This window comes from Anguilla anguilla, chromosome 6 (genome assembly GCF_013347855.1).
Source record: "Anguilla anguilla isolate fAngAng1 chromosome 6, fAngAng1.pri, whole genome shotgun sequence".
Lineage (NCBI taxonomy): Eukaryota > Metazoa > Chordata > Actinopteri > Anguilliformes > Anguillidae > Anguilla > Anguilla anguilla.
The window spans coordinates 27,186,302-27,204,463 of record NC_049206.1 but is presented as its reverse complement, the minus strand read 5'-3'; the positions used below and the strand labels follow the sequence as shown (position 1 = coordinate 27,204,463).

At 40.9% G+C, this 18,162-nt stretch overlaps 1 protein-coding gene across 1 annotated transcript; it reads right to left on the bottom strand.

The window, feature by feature from the left end:
• Nucleotides 1-4,402: 4,402 nt before the first annotated feature.
• ccnc (cyclin C) lies at nt 4,403-15,036 on the bottom strand. The gene is made up of 12 exons (XM_035423414.1): nt 14,850-15,036; nt 13,654-13,760; nt 12,123-12,207; nt 11,461-11,530; nt 11,021-11,072; nt 10,591-10,646; nt 9,349-9,384; nt 7,983-8,074; nt 7,821-7,888; nt 7,120-7,199; nt 6,904-7,022; nt 4,403-6,323 (listed from the first exon to the last, which is right to left on the bottom strand). The coding sequence occupies exons 1-12, from the start codon at nt 14,879-14,881 to the stop codon at nt 6,269-6,271; spliced, it is 852 nt and encodes a 283-aa protein (XP_035279305.1). The 5' UTR covers nt 14,882-15,036; the 3' UTR covers nt 4,403-6,268.
• Nucleotides 15,037-18,162: the final 3,126 nt, after the last annotated feature.

The following is an 18,162-nucleotide window of genomic DNA, read 5'->3' as shown; positions in this document are numbered from 1 at the left end:
TAATAATAATATATAATATACATCCTTTTTTACCCATAGGTTGTTTGCCACAATTTTTAAAAGTGCATTGTGGCCGACCGCTTTGGATTACAAAAAAAAAAAAAATATATATATATATATATATATATATATATATATTATAGCTTACAGCAGCATACTCCAAAGTCATATTTCGTGAATATTATCCCACCGGTCTTAGAGGAGTTTATTTTGGCCATGGAATGCGCTATTTTAAATCAGGGGTTCCCACATCACTCCTTGAGTGCCCCCAACCAGATCCAGGTATTTGATGTGTGTTCCTCTTCAAGCACACCTGATACTGCTAATTACGGGTTTGATTAGTCACATCATGTGTACTTGATATGGAACACATTAAAAACCTGGATCCGGCTGGGTGTACCTGAGAAGAGGTTTGGGAACCACTGTTTTAATTCATGGAAAACGACTATGGCAGACATTAAACAACTGTATACATCTAGTTCAGCCTTCTTGACCCAACATTTTAGCCAAAGACTGCCAAAATTAGGTCAAAATAAATACACAAATGTGCGTTACCTTAAGATTGCGCTATAGATCATAAACAATGTGGTCAAAATCCCTCGTGGCCATCAGCCAAATACATTGGTGAAAGTTTTGTCTCATTCACATCACATGCAGCGTTCAGGAGCTACGCCTCACTTGGCAGAAATTGTAAATAATTAATGGAACTGGATTCTGCGTGACTAAAAAAAAATACCAGAGAAGATCATGGGGCTCATTCACAAAACGTGTATGATCGTAAACTGTGTGTAAGAACTTTTCCATTTCAGCATTCATATATTTTTTTATTTATCTTTATTTGTTCATTCCTGTTTCCTTAATCACACGAATAGGATTGCGCATAAAATTTACAAACAGTCAGCATTCATCATCTCATACACCTGAGATATGCACAAGAACAAAGGTCTGCACATTGTCGTGAATCCCATATTGGTTTTTCATCTGAATATTTTTAAGAACAAAACTAAGAATAATTTAAGAAAGGTTTTAAGAAAGGTGGACAACATGGACGGGATTTGGTGACCAAATTTGGTAGCTCTATGCAGGGCGGTTACTGACATACAGAATACAGATACTTTAAGGGCAGTAAAATAACCATGGGGCCTCCTAAGAAATTGATAAGCATATATGTGCGCTCCTCCGAGCCTATTGTGGCCAGCTCAAATAGTGTATGATGACGGACATGATGTGAGATGAACACAAGAGGGCACCAACCTCCTACCGCTGTCTTTTCTATTTTACTGCACATGCCAAGATTTTTTTCTACTTCTTATTCTGGGTGGCATCCTGTTGTTATTGTTTTATTATTATTCATCTGTTGTAGGTGTCTATGGCAGCACCCATTTTGGCTGATTTCTTCTTTTTTGTTGTTGTGTAACTTGGTATACTAATAGAGGGCCAAGCCTTAATCCCTTTCCCCCAATTTCAGGTTGATCAGTCTGTGCATCACCATCAGGGCAAATTTGCTGTTTTCAAAAGGCTGGTCCTCCCATGCCATGTGACATACAGTCATGAAAATAAATTTGCTGCAAGAACCCAAAACTTCTTCCATGATGGATTTTCCACCATGTTTGAATTTTCTGAACTTTTGTGAACTAGTTCTGGGTTTTTTGTTCAATTTGCACAAAATTTGCTTTGCTGGACAGTGTTTGTTGTTCCTCAGACAGTGACCCTATAAATAATTTCTAAAAACCTGAAAAAGTTAAACCAATATGGCCAACACAGACTCAAATGTAGCAGCAAACACCACCCTAAAAACAGGAAGTAGGTGTATGTCCTAAACACTTTGTCCGATTATCGTCAGTTCAGGCATACACTCTGAGGCTATGCCCACTTGTTTGTACAGAATGAACACTGCAATCATCAGCTGTGCATATCTCTGACACCGTCATCAAACTGGAACAATATGATGTGTCTTTCTATCCCAATGGGACTGACCAATAGGGTTCATTCCAATTGCTTATTTTATCTGTCCTCGCCTTTTCGGTCCTCATGTGACCCGGAATTTGATCGAGGTTCATCATCTTTAAGAACATGCAAATCGGATAAATCAGGGGGGTTAATTCCAGTCCTAGAGGGCCTGTGTGTATGCAGATTTTTTAGTTTATCAGTTTATCAAAGGTTACTCTGTTACTCCGGCTAAATTATCTCATTGGCTGTACACACCAAACTGGTTCACTTGTAGGTCATAATAAAATGTTTCATACAGTGACATTTATGTGCTTAACAAGAAATGTAGCTAACACGTCAGGTGGGGTACATTTTCGGGTTAATTAAAGGCATACTATGCAGGATTTTTACCTTGAAAATATTATACATTAGCCATTCTAAGAAATATCTGTGATGCAATGGCAACCTCTGTCTTTACCTACTTTCACCAAATTAGTGCACCTTTAGCTGTAAAATTGCGTTTGGGACATTTCTTGGCGTGGCACTTTCTTCTGATCACTGCTGTTTCATCCAAAGTCCGACACTTTCACAACTTGGTCCCACAGAGGCACTATTACGACAGCAACAATTGTGCTGTTCGCAACTATTATTATTATTATTATTATTATTATTATTATTATTCATAGCAGTAATATAACTTCCAGCAGGACCAGATGTTTGCTTATCAGCCCAGCCCAGGGCATTTTCCAGGGCTATGGCACAGAGGAAGGAAGGTAGCTTAGCCTAGTCGATGAATATATGGTGTGGGTTATATATATATATATGTATGGCTGCATGGTTACAACATAAATTCAGGTTGGGGCCGGGTTCCTCCCAAAATTTCTTCCAATCTAGTTTTTTCTAGCCTTTTCTAGCCTGTAACTGAAAACTGAGCATGCACATATGGAAGTTCATTTTTCTCCTCCCCGGAGATACCAGCCAACATCAATGTGTACCATTTCAGTTCACTGTACTGCACTCTACTCTATCACCTGACTGTCCTAATCAACCAGATATAGTTTTTATGGGGTGATGTAAAAGATCACCATGCTCACAGGGAAGAATTCGCTTTCCTGATGCAGCTGCACACACAGCTGCTCGAAATGAATCATGCAGGCCCTCCTGAGTATAAGCATGTGCACAAAGTGAACACAGATGAATTCTTCTCTTTTTTTTTTCATTGAAAATGTGCAGCGGACAGTGTGGACACATTGGCGCACAAGCTGACTTCTCACACTTCGAGAGACTGGCATACTACGTATGTTTTTGAGCCTTTTTGGGCATCCTCACTTTTGCCTACAATGTTATATGTTGTATTTCATGCAATTGGTTTCCCTACATTTGCCTGTGGTGGTAAACGGCCTGACGACTGAGTGGACCCTGGTGTTGAAACTCCATGGTGACTGAATGGCCGGTGTGCTGAACACCTCAACAAGACTGAATCGGCTTCAAGGAAGGTCAGAATTCCTAAGCCTATCCCCAGGGAGGTCTCACTGATCGAGGTCCATCTCAAGACAAAATATAACTGCCACTTGAGTGGGAATAGCTTCTGCAAACCCACACTTCTAATTAGAAATTCCATGCAAGCCAAACTTCAGACAGTTTGCAGCTCAATTAAGAATGATTTAGCTTTCACATAGCCACTCTAAAACATAATACCAATAACACATAAAACACAAAATCAAAAGTACTTATGAAACGAAGTTATTCTGGAAATGTAAATAGTAAAAAATAAATATAGAAGATAAAAACCTGTACTTGCACTTCAAAGAATTGTAATCAAATGACACATTGACGCCCGCATATTTGACGTCACACCACTAATGATTTTTTTGTTGTGAATTGACTGTATCTGCATCCTTTAACACCACCTCTTCTCTCCCCACACCTCCCTTTAAAACCTCAAGTGTTATCTGTTGTATTACATTAAAGTGTAGTTGCAGGGGTTACTGGCAGCAACCCTGATGCTTCATTCATTGACTTTAAGATATAAATAATGCAAAAAAACAAAGTAGTGGAATTCTAAAAGGCTCCCAAATTTCCCAGCAGGCACAGTCATCGCTGCATTTCCGATTACCTACCTTAGCAACAATTCCCGCCTCCTCATTATAGCGGCTGTTGCACAACGAGCTGCCATTAGAGACGCTGCACTGGACTATCTTGGGAAACAGCGCCTCTGTGCATTTAAACACAGGTGGGAACAATTATCTAATCATGCAACACTGAAGTCATCTTTCGGGCAAGGAGTTCAAATGAGGTTGTGACTTGCCGGTTGTTAGTTTCCGTAACACTTACTCTCCACTTACCGCTTAATCATCCCCAAGTTTATTTAAGTCCAGTATCTCCCCTCGTCTCCATCCCGGCTGACGGGCGGATAGCAAACCCAATTAACACCCAGGTGGGTGTCAGCAAAATGAAGGACCCAACCCACAAGTAGCCATTCAATTACCACAATGGTCATTTATTACCATAGATTAAAAAATAATAATAATTCAAGTAATACTTAAATTCATGTTTAAGTGGTACTTGGAACGAGTGCACACAAATTAAAATGAAACTGTAGAGAAGCAAAAGTGCGTGAGAGAAACCAAGATGTCGATAAACTGAAAAGCAACGCAAAAATAACCCAACGAAGAACAAAGTTTTTTGTGACAATCTTCCCGTCCGTGACTGTACTCAATTCCCGCTGGGTCTGCCTGTCGGAGGCAGGGCAGGCCAAGCGTTGTCAAGTTTTGTTTTTTTGTTTTTTAAAACCAGCAGCTTTATTCGTTAAGGCATTCAAGCACTCCCTCTTACATCAGAGTACTTGAGAGTAACTTAAACCCATTCCTGCCTGCATCTCGCGTAAATCTCAAACGCGTACGGGGAAACGTAGCCTACGCGCTAAAGCAGCGCAACGCCTGATACACAGACAGGTGTGCGCAAGCGCCGTGCGACTGGCTCTTCTCCCAACAGTGGCAAAGGCCTGAAAATGGGAATAGGCCCAAATGCCGCCATTTTAGCATTGTATTCGCATTGCTGCGCATGGCCAGTCGCAAGTGAAAATACAGTTCATCGTTTTATAATCGGCAGCAGACGTCATTACTAAGGCTGCTTTGGGAGCCATGGAAACACCTGTCACAGTAACATATACTGCCAGCTATCCTGTGCCGGCACTTATGTGCTCTCTCTCTACAGTTGGATTAGGGTGGGGGGGGGTATAGGCCAGTGCCATGGCAACAGTGACAGCCGACACTGGATAGAGGCGACACTCATACTGTTATGTTGCACTCAACACCTTTTTGCTTCCGACTGGTAAAAGTGATTACCATAATTACATTTCCATTATGGTATTTTTTTCTAACTAAAATAAAATCAAATAAACACTGTAGTGGCCCAAAAGGGGAGCCAAAATCATGATAAAACATTTCTGAGTCCAGTGGGTAAACCTTGTAATTCATGATTTGTGGGATCACTTGAGTTGGACACTTTGGATTCTTTAGCACTGTGCTCTGAAAACAAGATGCAATAGAGGACAAAGTAATAAAGCAATCAAAATACACCTATTTACAAACAGAGGAAAAGGAAAATAGTTTGCTATAACGGTAAATAAAGATTTTTGTTTTAAAACTACACTTTACCTCAGAAATCCATGGTCAAAATCACATGGCTTGAGAGCACAATGAATCCCCACCCATGCACACACGCACGCACATGACTGGACAGGCATGTCTACTTACATCATAACACAGGCAGTCACAACAACCAACCCGTTATTCACTAACTGACTGACTCACTTACTCATTGACAGACTAACTCACACGCACACACACACACACACACACACACAGCTTTGCCCCACCCCACCAATAACACCCACCCCACAACTTCAAATCCACACACTGCCTCAACATCATTAGCACAAAGATTCACACCATCAACCAAGATCTCTAATTACAGCTCTGTGGGGCTTTTCAAGGAGGTCAGGATCATAGACAGGTGCTCCCCTGCGAAAGCATTGCACAGTGTACTGCGACTTCCTCCCAATGCACATGGGTAACCAGGCAACACAGAGTCAGAGGACTTCCGTTGGCAGTAGCCTGGCAACACACAGAGGCGGAGGGCTTCCCATTGGTCAGTGGCTGTCGCCTGAGAGTCGGGTGGCCTCCCGTGGATTGTGCACGTGCTACAGCGCTTTGAAGCGGAGACGGTGGGGCGTGGTCAGGTGTGCACACAGGAGGAGGCCTCTGGGAAAAGGGCGTGTCCAGCGGTCCGCAGCCCCGCCGTCCCTGTGCTTCCAGCCCTGCGGCGCCCGCGGCGCCTACGATTGGCTGTAGGAGGAGTTCTGGGTCCCGTTGGAGCTCTGGTCGTTCTCGCTGCGAACGTGAATAATCACAAACGGCCCGTCAGTGAGAGCGGAATTTCAGCACGGACCCCCGATTTTCCCCACAATCGCAGATCGACCAATGGAACTGGAGTTAAAACTTTGGGGGCGGGATTTCGATATGTGAATGCGAACTGTGAATCTAATCTCAGTGAACATAGAGGACCATAGGCCAGAGACAACAGGTTAGCAGGATTTTTGTATTTCAGACCACAGTAAATAGGCATGAAATAAGCAGTGGCAGGCTGCACTTGTTGATTGCGACAGGCCACTCAAAATTGTGAGAAAAAGAATGATGATAAAACATGATGATAAAATGATTCTGAAAAACAGAAAAGCAACAACATAGATGGGCGCTGTAACCTGCAGGGACAAAGCTTCTGTCCATTTACCATGAACGGCATTGCATTCTCAATCTCCTACAATTAACATCATCTCGTAGCTTTATGTAATGACCGCTACTACGGTTGTGAAGCGAGCAGCTTAGCGCCATCTCTTTTTGCATGTACTTTTGGAAGTCCCTGCAGATAAGGGTGTACCAGACTAAATGTAAAGCAATGGAGAATCCCCACCTGTTTGGCGGAGGTTTGGGCTTTGGCATCTTGTTGAGGACAGCCGCCATCTCCTTCCTGTCGTCAAAGTTCTTCCACTGGTCGTAGAGCTTCAGGATGACGCGGATGATCTCCAGGATCTGCATCCACAAGGCTCTGGGTCAACATCAATCCGCATCCCACGGGCGCTTCAAACGCAGCCAATCAAATGGTTTGAATCCCATGTCACGGTCTTACCTTCTCCATGTCCACGGAAAGCTCGGCGAACCACTGCCTGGCGTCCTTCTGCTGTACGACGCAGGCTACGTGGAGGCAGGCTGGAGAGAAGTGGGGGGGGGGGGTGGGTTTTCAGAAAAACACAATCAGGTCTTATATAGGCATGGTAAAGCAGTGGTTCTCAAACTCAGTCCTGGGGGTCCCCTATGTATGCTTGTTTTCATTCCAACCTCAACAGCAATCCTAAAATTTTAACAAGCTGCTCATTTTTCTTGATTAGGTGCTTTTCATGTTTTAGAGCTGGGGTTCCAGAAAGGGCCAGCGTGGGTGCACACACCTGATTCTACTAATCAATCACTACAGTCATTGCTAAGCACCTTGATTAGTAGAATCCCGATCAGGTGTGTGCACCTACACTGACCCTTTCTGGATAAGACTGGGGACCCCAGCTCTAGAACATGAAAAGCACCTCATTAAGAAAAAATAACAGCTTCTGGGATTGCTGTTGAGGTTGGAATGAAAACCAGCATACACAGGGTTCCCCCAGGACCGAGTTTGAGAACCACTGTGGTAAAGCACAGTCCTCAGATTAAGGGAGAATAATGGTCAAGGAATGTGAGGTAGGATCCTTTCTTTCTAATTTACACGTCCGCTAGACTTCGTACACTCGCTGAACAAACCCCATACAATGTGCATACTGTGCAAACAGATGGGGATCTTACCAAGGGCAATCATGAAGGGCGGGTAGAGCAAGCACAGGTCGGTCCTGTACGTGTCGTTCACAATCCTCCTGCAGGGAGAGACAAACGGACAGGCGTGAGGCGGCCGGCGGCGCGTGCTGATGACATCACGCGAGGTGCGGAAGCGCCGCAAGGTTACCGCACCATGCCAGCGGCAGCAGCATGTCCTCCTGCCCCATGTCCTGCACGTACTGCAGCAGCGGTCTGTAGGGGTGGTACACGATCAAGCAGCAGTCCTGCGAGAGGGCAACACAACCAGCCAGTCAGTCAACTTCAAGAGACCAATGCAACCCCTCACCATTTCATCTTTAAACCATTTTTCTGCAAGTAGTGATACTTTATCAGACGTAAAAAAATTATCAGACATCATTCTGAAGCAGCCGAGGTCTGTGAACTTATAACGCAACATAACATAACATAACATGGGGAGATATGGAAAAAGGCATGAATAGCTACATTTGCGCTCTACTTAAAAAAATCTAACTGCCCAAAATACCTTAAGGCATTGTTAAACTGTCAAATCACGAACCTTAAGGGCCAAGAACTACTGGTTTTCCACCCTCCCTTTACCTGGGACACAGGTGTGAAGATAGTCTGGCCAACCAGTAGCACTGTTCAGTTCAACTGTTCAGTTAATTATGTGAGAAAAGAATACCAGGGCCAGATCTGGATTCTAGGGGCAGATCTGAGTACCAATGCCTTAAGGCAGGGGTCCCCAGTCTTACCTGAAAATGGCAGGTGTGAGAGCAGGGTTTTGTATTAACCCAGCACGAAGACACTCAATACTATTCACCAAGGTCATGATTGAAGACCACGATTAGTTGAATCGGGTGTCGTAGTGCTGGGCTGAAACAAAAACCTGCACTCACACCGGCCCTTTTCAGATGAGACTGGGTACCCCTGCCTTAAGCCCTTTATGGCGCAAAGACAACATCAATCTACATTTTACACAACACACTTGGCGACCCATTATTTTCTTAACATCACTGCCTCATTTTCCCAGAAAGCAATGCTTTCTACACTGTTGCAGGCAAGACAACCTGAATGGTGAAAGACTGCAAACATGGGATAAATTCCCTTTCAAATGGGTGGTACCTGGAATTCCTAGGATCCCAGACTTCATACAGGGCCCATACCACTTTCAAATGGTGACACTCTAGCCAAATTATGAACAGCATTGGTTAGCAGAAGAACTTCTGCAGACTTAATTATCATCAGGAGATTTTTTATTATCCAGTCAAGTTGGTTCACAATTACTGGTCAATTATGTGTGTGAATGAGCAGTCGCAGTGACATGACTTCAATTAGGCCCTGTGCAATTTCCACAGAGGACAGGTCAGTATGCATGGAAAAATGTGGTAACCCGATATTGAAAAGCCCACGACCTGTATAAACTGACAGAAGGCAAACTCAGGCATACAGAGAGCCTATAGCACGAAATTAGTTCAGTCTATTTTGTTCTCTGAGCCAAGACAGAGGACAAAACAGTTCCAACTCTTGCTGTACTCACCATGAGCTCCAACAAGTAGAACTCGCACTCTAATATCTGAAAAACAAAAAGTGCAGGTTAGCTCTCAACTTAAAAGACACCCCTTCCCTCACCCCCTGTACAGAAAAGTAGGTGTGGATGTCAGAGCAGAATGTTTTTCTACATGGGGAGCTCCAGGGAGAATCTTCTTTAACTGTTCTACGTCCACCGCAGGCTATGAATAACGGGCAACACAACTAGCACAGTGATGTCATGCCAACCTACCAACGCGGTTCAACTGCCTTAATGGAAACCAAAAATAAACAGCACGCCGGCCTCTCTCACGTCTCCCCGGACAGCAAATTGCTTCGCAAAAAGATGACAAAAATTCAGCCCGTGAAGGGGAGAGCTGGCATCCTGTCTGCACATCACTTCCCACAGCCCTGAGACTCTCTCAGCACCCTGTAAACAACGCGGGGCACCAGAGCCCAAATGGCCGCCCTCTAGACCCCAAAACCCCATCTCTTCCACACCCACACACTGCGACCGACGCGCCAGCCCAAGGGCATCAGACTACCGTTGGGCTGAAGTAGCTGCTGGTTTGTCACATTCGAGAGATTAAATTAAGTCCCTGATTGGCTGGAGTCCACAGCTTGCTTCCAAGGCCCAAAGTGGCTTCTGACTGAAAGCCCCAGGCACCACTGCCCTCTGGGATAGCAGTTTAGCACGCCTGTGTTACACTGACACAGCGGACCGTCGCATTATGGACACTGACACTGTGGAAACTGTCACGTACGTGTCTGTTCCTGTAGGCTCGGCTCTACTTGTGAGTCACAAGGCCCTAATTACGATAATTATATTAATAACTATTATGAGTGACCAAGGTAACGATTCCGGAATTTACAGTACTTTCCATCCATATAAGCTTGATGGAAGTGCTAATGAGCATACTGTACAGAGACTCATTGTTACTTAATTTAAGCATACAGTAATATTGCCCATTATTATCCCCGAGTCAAATCTAACGCACATTACCAGTTTTACCCCAGTGCAGGTTGTACGTCACAGTCTGTGTGCATGTTTGCTTTTTACATGCGGTGTGCATTTCACATAGTAATAATCTGTAGAGCTCATTTCATGCAGTGAAACAAGCAACTCAAAGTGCTTCACAATGAAAAGCAAAACATTTTAATTTGATCAGATGAAAAAATACAACATACAAAATCAAAACACAAACTGAATCAAAATACATAGACACAGATAGTCTTTGGGGTGTATACTTACATGGTTCATTCTATAAGGAAATTCCTTGGGGAAAGCATAGGAGAATCTTGTTTTTACTGAAAAGAAAAAGTCATGATTTAAAATGGGTAAACACAAAAGTGCGCATTCATATGGTTTGGAAATCAGACCACAATTGCCCTAGTTATATCAGTACAGCTTCACATTACAATCAAAAGTTCCCTTTTTTATTAAATAAAAAAACATTTTGACTTCTGAAAGCTTTCATCAAAACAAAAACTACTTCAAATAAAACCGTAAGCGAGTTCCTTAAATTTCTTTTTCCATTTACACGTTCCCCTGATTTCAAAGAGCTCCTCAGGTGGATTATTTTTTGAATACTCATGAAGCTGATGTAGATTTTCTTCAATTAAAAAATGTAATTGGTTTACACTGAAATGATGACGACATAAAATGCGGTGTCATAACTTACACACAGACGTAGCCGCTGAGATCAGCCGAGTATTGGACACCACACCAAATTCCTGGAGAGAATGAAAAGCCAGCATCTTTCATCAGCAGAAAGAACATATATAAATAAATAGAGTACAAACTCCAATTCTGAATGGATGGTAGAGGAGTACAATTACCCATTCCTGAATGGATGCTGTGTATGTTGGGTTATATTCAAACACAATTATTCTGGATTTTTTTTTATTTTTTTTATTCTATATGTCAAAGCTCAGTCGCTCCTATGCTGGACCACAGAAAAATATTTTTTTCCATGGACACGTAATGACTTTATCAAAGGAATTTGGGGATAATCACATAATTAATAGCAGAAGTTGCCATAAGCTCCCTAAACAGATTGGCAGTCGTGAACCCCTGCAGTAGAATAAAGCTGTTTGGAGTGAAGACACACGCCTCTCTCACCTCCACTTTGGATGCCAGGAATACGCAGGTAGGGGCCATGAGGACTGGGTCTATGCTCTTCAGCGAGTACCTGCGGGCAAATCACAAGCCAATACATCAGGGCTTGGCAAACCCTGGACCTGGGGGCCCACTGTGCAAATGGTTTTAGTTCCAACCAAATAGTCAACTCTTTTTTGTAATGAGCTACTAATTGCTCTTAGACACTTTTAGTCTATCGATGGATGATTTACTATCTTAAAGCCACATTAGGCCAACAATCACTGTGTATGCCCTAAAAAATGCTCCATATTCAAATCCCAGGAATTTAGATCAAATAAACTTATTACTTCATGTACTGTGCTATATGTGCTACGTGGAAAATTATTTCAATTGAAAAACGTTGAATTTTTAATTGAGTCAATTACAAACTGACAGGTGAAATCAGCTGCATTTGTTGACAGTGGAAACCTGAAACCATGCCTGTAAACTCCATTCATTTTATGCACAGGCCCATGTAAAACACAATTCTACTTTCCCAAGATTTAACATTTTGGTTAGTGCCATGCTTTGCAGAAAATTCTCAGGGGTATGCAAAATGTACAATTTCTATCACCACATAGTGAGATAAATTATTTAAAATGTGCACTTGACACTGGTCTGCAGTCATAACACTGATCACTTACCTGGCATAGAAGCGCTTGAAATATACTGTTGCTGTGGCAATTACTTGCTGCCTGAGCTTCAGGTGTTCCCCCAAGGCCTGTATTACTGTAGCAGGAAGACAAGTCAAACTACACACTTCTCAAACTAAATGCATAAGCAAGCCTCTACAGGTATGCGAGTGCCTTTTGAGCTTTGCAATTCTGTGAAAAAACTTTTGTGATTAGCAATTCGAAAACATGTACCCTTTTTGAGAATTAAATGAGTTGGCTTTAATTGAAATTTCAAAACTGTCTTCAAGCAGAAATAAATAATGTAATTTATGAATAATGTTGGCAGCCCACCAAATACTTTAACTTATAGCCTACTTAATTTGATAAACAAGACCTATTTGCAAATGTCCCTCTTGCAAATGATTTGATATTCTAAAACAAATCAACAAAATAATGTATTATTTATGTAATCTACAATGGACATAATGTGTCTATAAGTTTAAAACCAAACTCTTCAATGTGGAAATCCTCCCTGCTGAAAATTCCATTTTAAACCAGCCTAAACTGGTCAGGCTGTTTTAAGATGTGTTTTCAACACTTTTATTTGGTCAATCAGCTGCTTGCCAGCTGACCAGTCTATATGGTCAGCTAGTCCACCAGCCTCCTCTATCACCATAACCAGCTTTGACCAGCCACCGATCAGTTACGACCAGCTACAAGTGTGGAACGCACAGCTTAAACTAGTTTAAAATACCAGCTGGCTTTAGCTGGAATTTTGAACGGGGTTATTACGTTCACATTTCTCTGTGCGGACACGTGTCACCGGTAAGCTTTCTTGCACTCTCATGAGGAGTATGCATAGGGTAATTGAAACCATAAAGTTGTCTTCAGTCTAATTTTTATGCAAGAAATACGAATGCCCTCGACAAATGCACGGCGCAAATTAATCTAGTACAGCATTTCGAAGTCAAATCGCACAAAGTGGCAAAGCATTTTTTCCCCCTGTGGAAGCCTATTGTCTACTACCAGTTTAAACCCAATGTCGGCTAGAAATCCAAGCTGACTATGCGTATAAACGACAGTCCGTAAATGTGGAGTTGGCCATGCTGAACAATAGCTGTTGACTTTCCGTGGGCACCGCTTCGTGCATTATGGTAAATGACCAATTTAGCCAATTTTCCGTTTTTCTTTTGTTGGTTGAACAGTTATCGACGACTGCGTTTTCCAGAACATGAATTAAAGAAATAAACCAAACGATGCAAGAAGCAGCAAACGCTCGCTGGACCCAAAAAAGAGCGTTTCTGTTCTGGAAATTCCACACTGTCGCACTATATTGATTCACATTTTTAATTGCATGGCTTGCGTCCAAATCATTAACTGCTAAGTGATAAGTCTTATTTTCCACCCCTCATCTACCGGCACTTTCATTAGTCATGCTAACGCACTAAGGGGCTGATAAGCAAATGCATTTAGACTGCACTTTAAAGTTTTGAATCCACCCCCATTTATTTCCTCATTGACCTTTATCTGGATAGACTCACTGTTCCCACAAAATGTGTACCGTTAGCAAAGAAGATCTGTAGTTTCCAATACTCTTCCTCCGTCAGAAACTTGAGATCTTTCTGCCGCTCCTTCATCAGGTCCTGCCTGTCAAGGACCCACTGTAGACTGGCCACGGGGAAGAAAACTCACCAAGTTAAGCAACCTAAATTATGTCCAGTAGGAACAAGTCAAATATTGAAATATTTTCTGTTTTATTCCCGTAGTGAAAAATGTATTAAAGATTGGTAAAACCGTTACAGTTAACACAGCATAAAAAGCAAACAGAAATATTCCAAAATGAATAATACAAATAAAAAGACGGTCAATTTATAATGTGCGTCAAGTTCCCCATTGCAGATAAATACAAGTCAAATACATATCCCAATTCGCACGGTACATTCTGTAAACCCATGAGTGAAGAAACTTATCGGTGTGCCCCGATGATTCAATTGGGCTGTATGGGGGATCTGCACTGCCCAGCAATCAAACAGCATTTCTGTGTTCCCCAGGTTTTGACGTAATTATAGATAATATTTCTTAAGTTAGTATCACTTAGTCTACATCTTTCGTGTGGAACACACATAAAAATACAGCCTTCACAGAACTGGAATAGCCAAGTGTCGGTTCCGTCCTTTGCATTTAAATAACTAGATAACTGAACCAGTAGTCCACCAATCTGAAATAGCTATCCAGCTAGTTGACGATACGTTATACATAAAGCTCGATACAAGAATCCACCTTCCATGGTAACTTAGCTAGCTAGCCGTAATAGCAAAGCTACGTGGACAACTCTTGGGGGTAATGCAGCCAAGACTGCAATCTCCCCTGTTCAAACCGCAAATATTTAAGCGTGTAATTAACAAGTTAGGTTGTTAGCAAGATATCTTAATTGAGCTCTGTATCAAACTCGCTTCTTCGCTGATTGATTTTCACGTTGATAACGGAAAGCGGTTCGGCCAGAATTGAAAACTAAACAATGCTAGCCAACATCCCCAACAAGCAAGAACAGCCACAGTCACCAAGTCGTATTTTTATCCAGCAACAACCTCGATAAATACATATCAATGTGAATAAGCATATTTTCTGCGATAGCTGTGTATGCCAGTACTATAATTTGCAAGCTTTGAAATACTTCAGCTAGAAAACGGTGGCTAGCAAGCTAGGCCTAAAACAAAAGACCCACTCGCCAGAACTGGTGGTATTTGAATTACTTACTAATGTGAGCTCTGCCAGAAGTTCCCTGCCATCGCATATGAGTTGAGGTAGAATATGTCCCTATATTGTGCGTTTATAAAATGCGGTAAAAATCAGGAAAACAAAGTAAACACTTCTATCCAACAGAGATCCAACAGCACAGCAGCCCCGTGAAGCTAGCAACAATCAGACTTCCTGTATATAAGTTCCGGTCAAAACTTCCGGTGAGTTTCTATCAAAATGAAAGCACAGAATTAACGTTAATAGCGTTAATTAGTCCCGAAAAAAATAACCACGGTTTCTGAGCTTTGATAGAGACTTACCTTTATTTAAAACAAAAACATTTCAGATACAATTTTTACACAATCGCTAGCTACTGGCTTCTATCCTGCTATTTGGCTAGTTTAAATGACTAGCTACTTCCTTGCTATTTGGCTGGTTTAAATTACTATCTTGCTGTTTGGCTGGTTTAAATTAAGCCTAAAACACCAGCAACAATTGCTGGGAACGTGATTTCACAAAAATTACTACATAATGTTATAGGTATGAGTCTGTAGAGTAAATGAATACCCCCTATCATTTTGTAACAATTTTTAGTTTTGGCAGTAATCTGGTAAACAATGAGCCAGGACTGAACTGACAATATACAGCAATGCATGGCCGGGCTACACTAAAACACCAGCAACAATTGTTGGGAACGTGATTTTCCAGAAAGGACTGCATAATGTTAAAGATATGGGTTTAGATATGAGTATATAATGTGTAATTATAGACAACTGCATTAGTTACAAGAAAAAAGGACAAAATTGGACTTATGAAATCATTGCATTTTCCGAGCTTTTAGTTTGAAATCCTCTAACCGGAAGTTTCCAATTGTACCGAGCAACAACAGCCAGCTTCACGAGCTCAGCATTGCTCTCTAATTTGCTGTGCTTCAAAGAACAGGGTCCCCTTAGGATGAATACACAATATATCGTCAAATGAGGTTCCGAGTAGGGATACTTTTTTGTTTGGTTGTTTTTAGCTACTTTATCTATTTTTCAAAAGGCTGTCGATCACAATTTCATTACATACACTTTGGTCTTGAATAAAAATACAATATGTGATATCGTCAAGGTGGTAAAATGTGATTTTATCAAAATAAACGTAACCCTATGTCATAAAATTAGCCTGCCATGGCCCTACTGTATTATTTTTTATGTGTACCCCAAACAGCTAGTAGTTAGCATGATGTTTCTTAATAAACAATGTATTCTTTGTAATCTTAAAGCTGTAACTACAAGAAGGCTAGCCCTTTATTGTATGGCTCCTTTCGAAAAAAGAAGAATACAAACACCAGCTTGTGAATTCTGGGAAATTATTTCCAGTTTCACATTTTATGGATATATTAGACTACATGGACTATTATATGCACTGGTCAAATTATTTTAACCAAATGGCAATTGGCCACAAGAATAGAAATGCTATGCATACATGTATGCTATGTGTGTACATATTTTAATCTGTGTAAAATTGTTTCTTTTATATGTTCTATATAATCATTGACACATATTGTGTTTTTATGAGGAAGGCTAGTTTGCCAGCGTGAGCATTATATTACCAAATGTTTGTTATGTCCCCTAATTCTTACATCTGAAATACATTCGTGGGAGTATGTGTTTTTTTTTTTTAATTTTTTTTTTTAGAAACCCAGAACAGCCTTTTTGTGAGAGATATCCATCCAAAGTACCCTTAAGTAATAACAGCTTTGTTTCATTATGTAAGCAGTTAAAATGTAGGAGGGCACCATTCTGTGCAATGTGCCATTTGAGTGTTCAAACTAATTTAGGTACTTGTTCGCATTGCTGAGAGACAGTGACCTTGTGTAACTGCCACGTGTGTGCAAGAGGTGAGATAACTGGAATGGATCTCCAAGTACAACACATGGGTCTACATGATCATCAGACCTCTCTGAAGGGGATGACTTTGAGTTTCCTGAAGCATGTTCTATATCACTATGTTTTTAAAAATCTGCTTATGGGTGTGAGAAGACATGTTTGGACGGTGAGGCCGATGTACTGTATATTCCCCTTTGTCATATACTGTGGTTAGATAAATGTGTTAAGGATAGGTTCATTTGTTGACATATATTTCCTATGGCAAATGGAACCTTAGACCTGAGATTAGACTATCCAGTGACAAGGCCCCTGAAAGTTTATGAGCAGGCCAGTCTGTGCTAGCCATTTTAAAGTTGACTGGTCCTCTGAAACCTCTAGACATATCTATAATATCCTTCTCAGCACATAAAAGCAGTCTGGCCCAAATAAAAACATTCATTAAACATACATATTATCAAACCTCTACTTAAAGTGAACTATCTCTTTAAGGCTATATTCCCTTTCTAAGTATTCACCAGTACCAGAAAGCACATTTACATATTAGCGGTCAATCTGGGCTGTACTGCTGAGGAGATGCTATTTATAATCATATTCAGAATTTTATAAACATTTATGCCATTGAAATCACAGATTTGTAAATACAGTTAGTTCTATCATTTGTAGAGACATAGCCTTCCTTTGTCATAATTATCATCGTCAAAATTAGTAAGTGTCCCAAATGAACTGCAGAACCTGTATGATTTCTGTGTGATTTAATTTGTTTTCAGGAACAGTATGATATAAATATGTATTGCCAATTGATACATTTGATGGAAAATAGCTCATTTAAAATACAACATATTGGAATATGATAAGAAAAAAAAATCATAGTGAATAAATATTGGTTAAACATGTTTCTGAATGATTTTCTTTTTATGCAATGCCACTTAATAATTTTAAATAATTTGTTACTTTATCTGCAATTTTGGAAAATAAATATTGTAGGTGGTTGGGACTTTCCTGTAGGGTTTTTACAAGATCATTTCCTTGGTATATCACAGCTCTCTATAGCCAGCACGCGTCAGTGAAACATGAATCACTCTAGTTAGCATGTGGACGAGAGAAATGTAATCTAAAGATCGTCTGCTTGTGCGAGTGAACCAAATGGGGTACACTACAATGGCTCTTCAAACTGATGATGTCAACACAAATTTACAGAAATATTTCCAAATGAAAAGATTTAAATAGCATGTGTAGGCCTGCATATTTTACAAACATATAAATATGTGAGTTGCTTATTAGGTGCATTGTATCTTGTACTTCATAGTACAACTTATGGTTAACATAATTTGCATTCATTTACATGAGGATAGCGAATACATGTATTACAGTTACATAAACATAAATATTCTTCACAAAATTATGTTTATGAATATTATTTTTTGTTGGATATATTTCCTATGGCACATTGAACCTTC

Coding starts and splice junctions, on each gene's coding strand:
- ccnc (XM_035423414.1), bottom strand. CDS start 14,881: ATGGCAGGGAACTTCTGGCAGAGCTCACATTA. Junction 13,761..14,849: donor TTCTGGCAGAGCTCACATTA/GTAAGTAATTCA, acceptor CCCCGTGGCCAG/TCTACAGTGGGTCCTTGACA. Junction 7,889..7,982: donor ATGCTGCTGCCGCTGGCATG/GTGCGGTAACCT, acceptor CTCTCCCTGCAG/GAGGATTGTGAACGACACGT.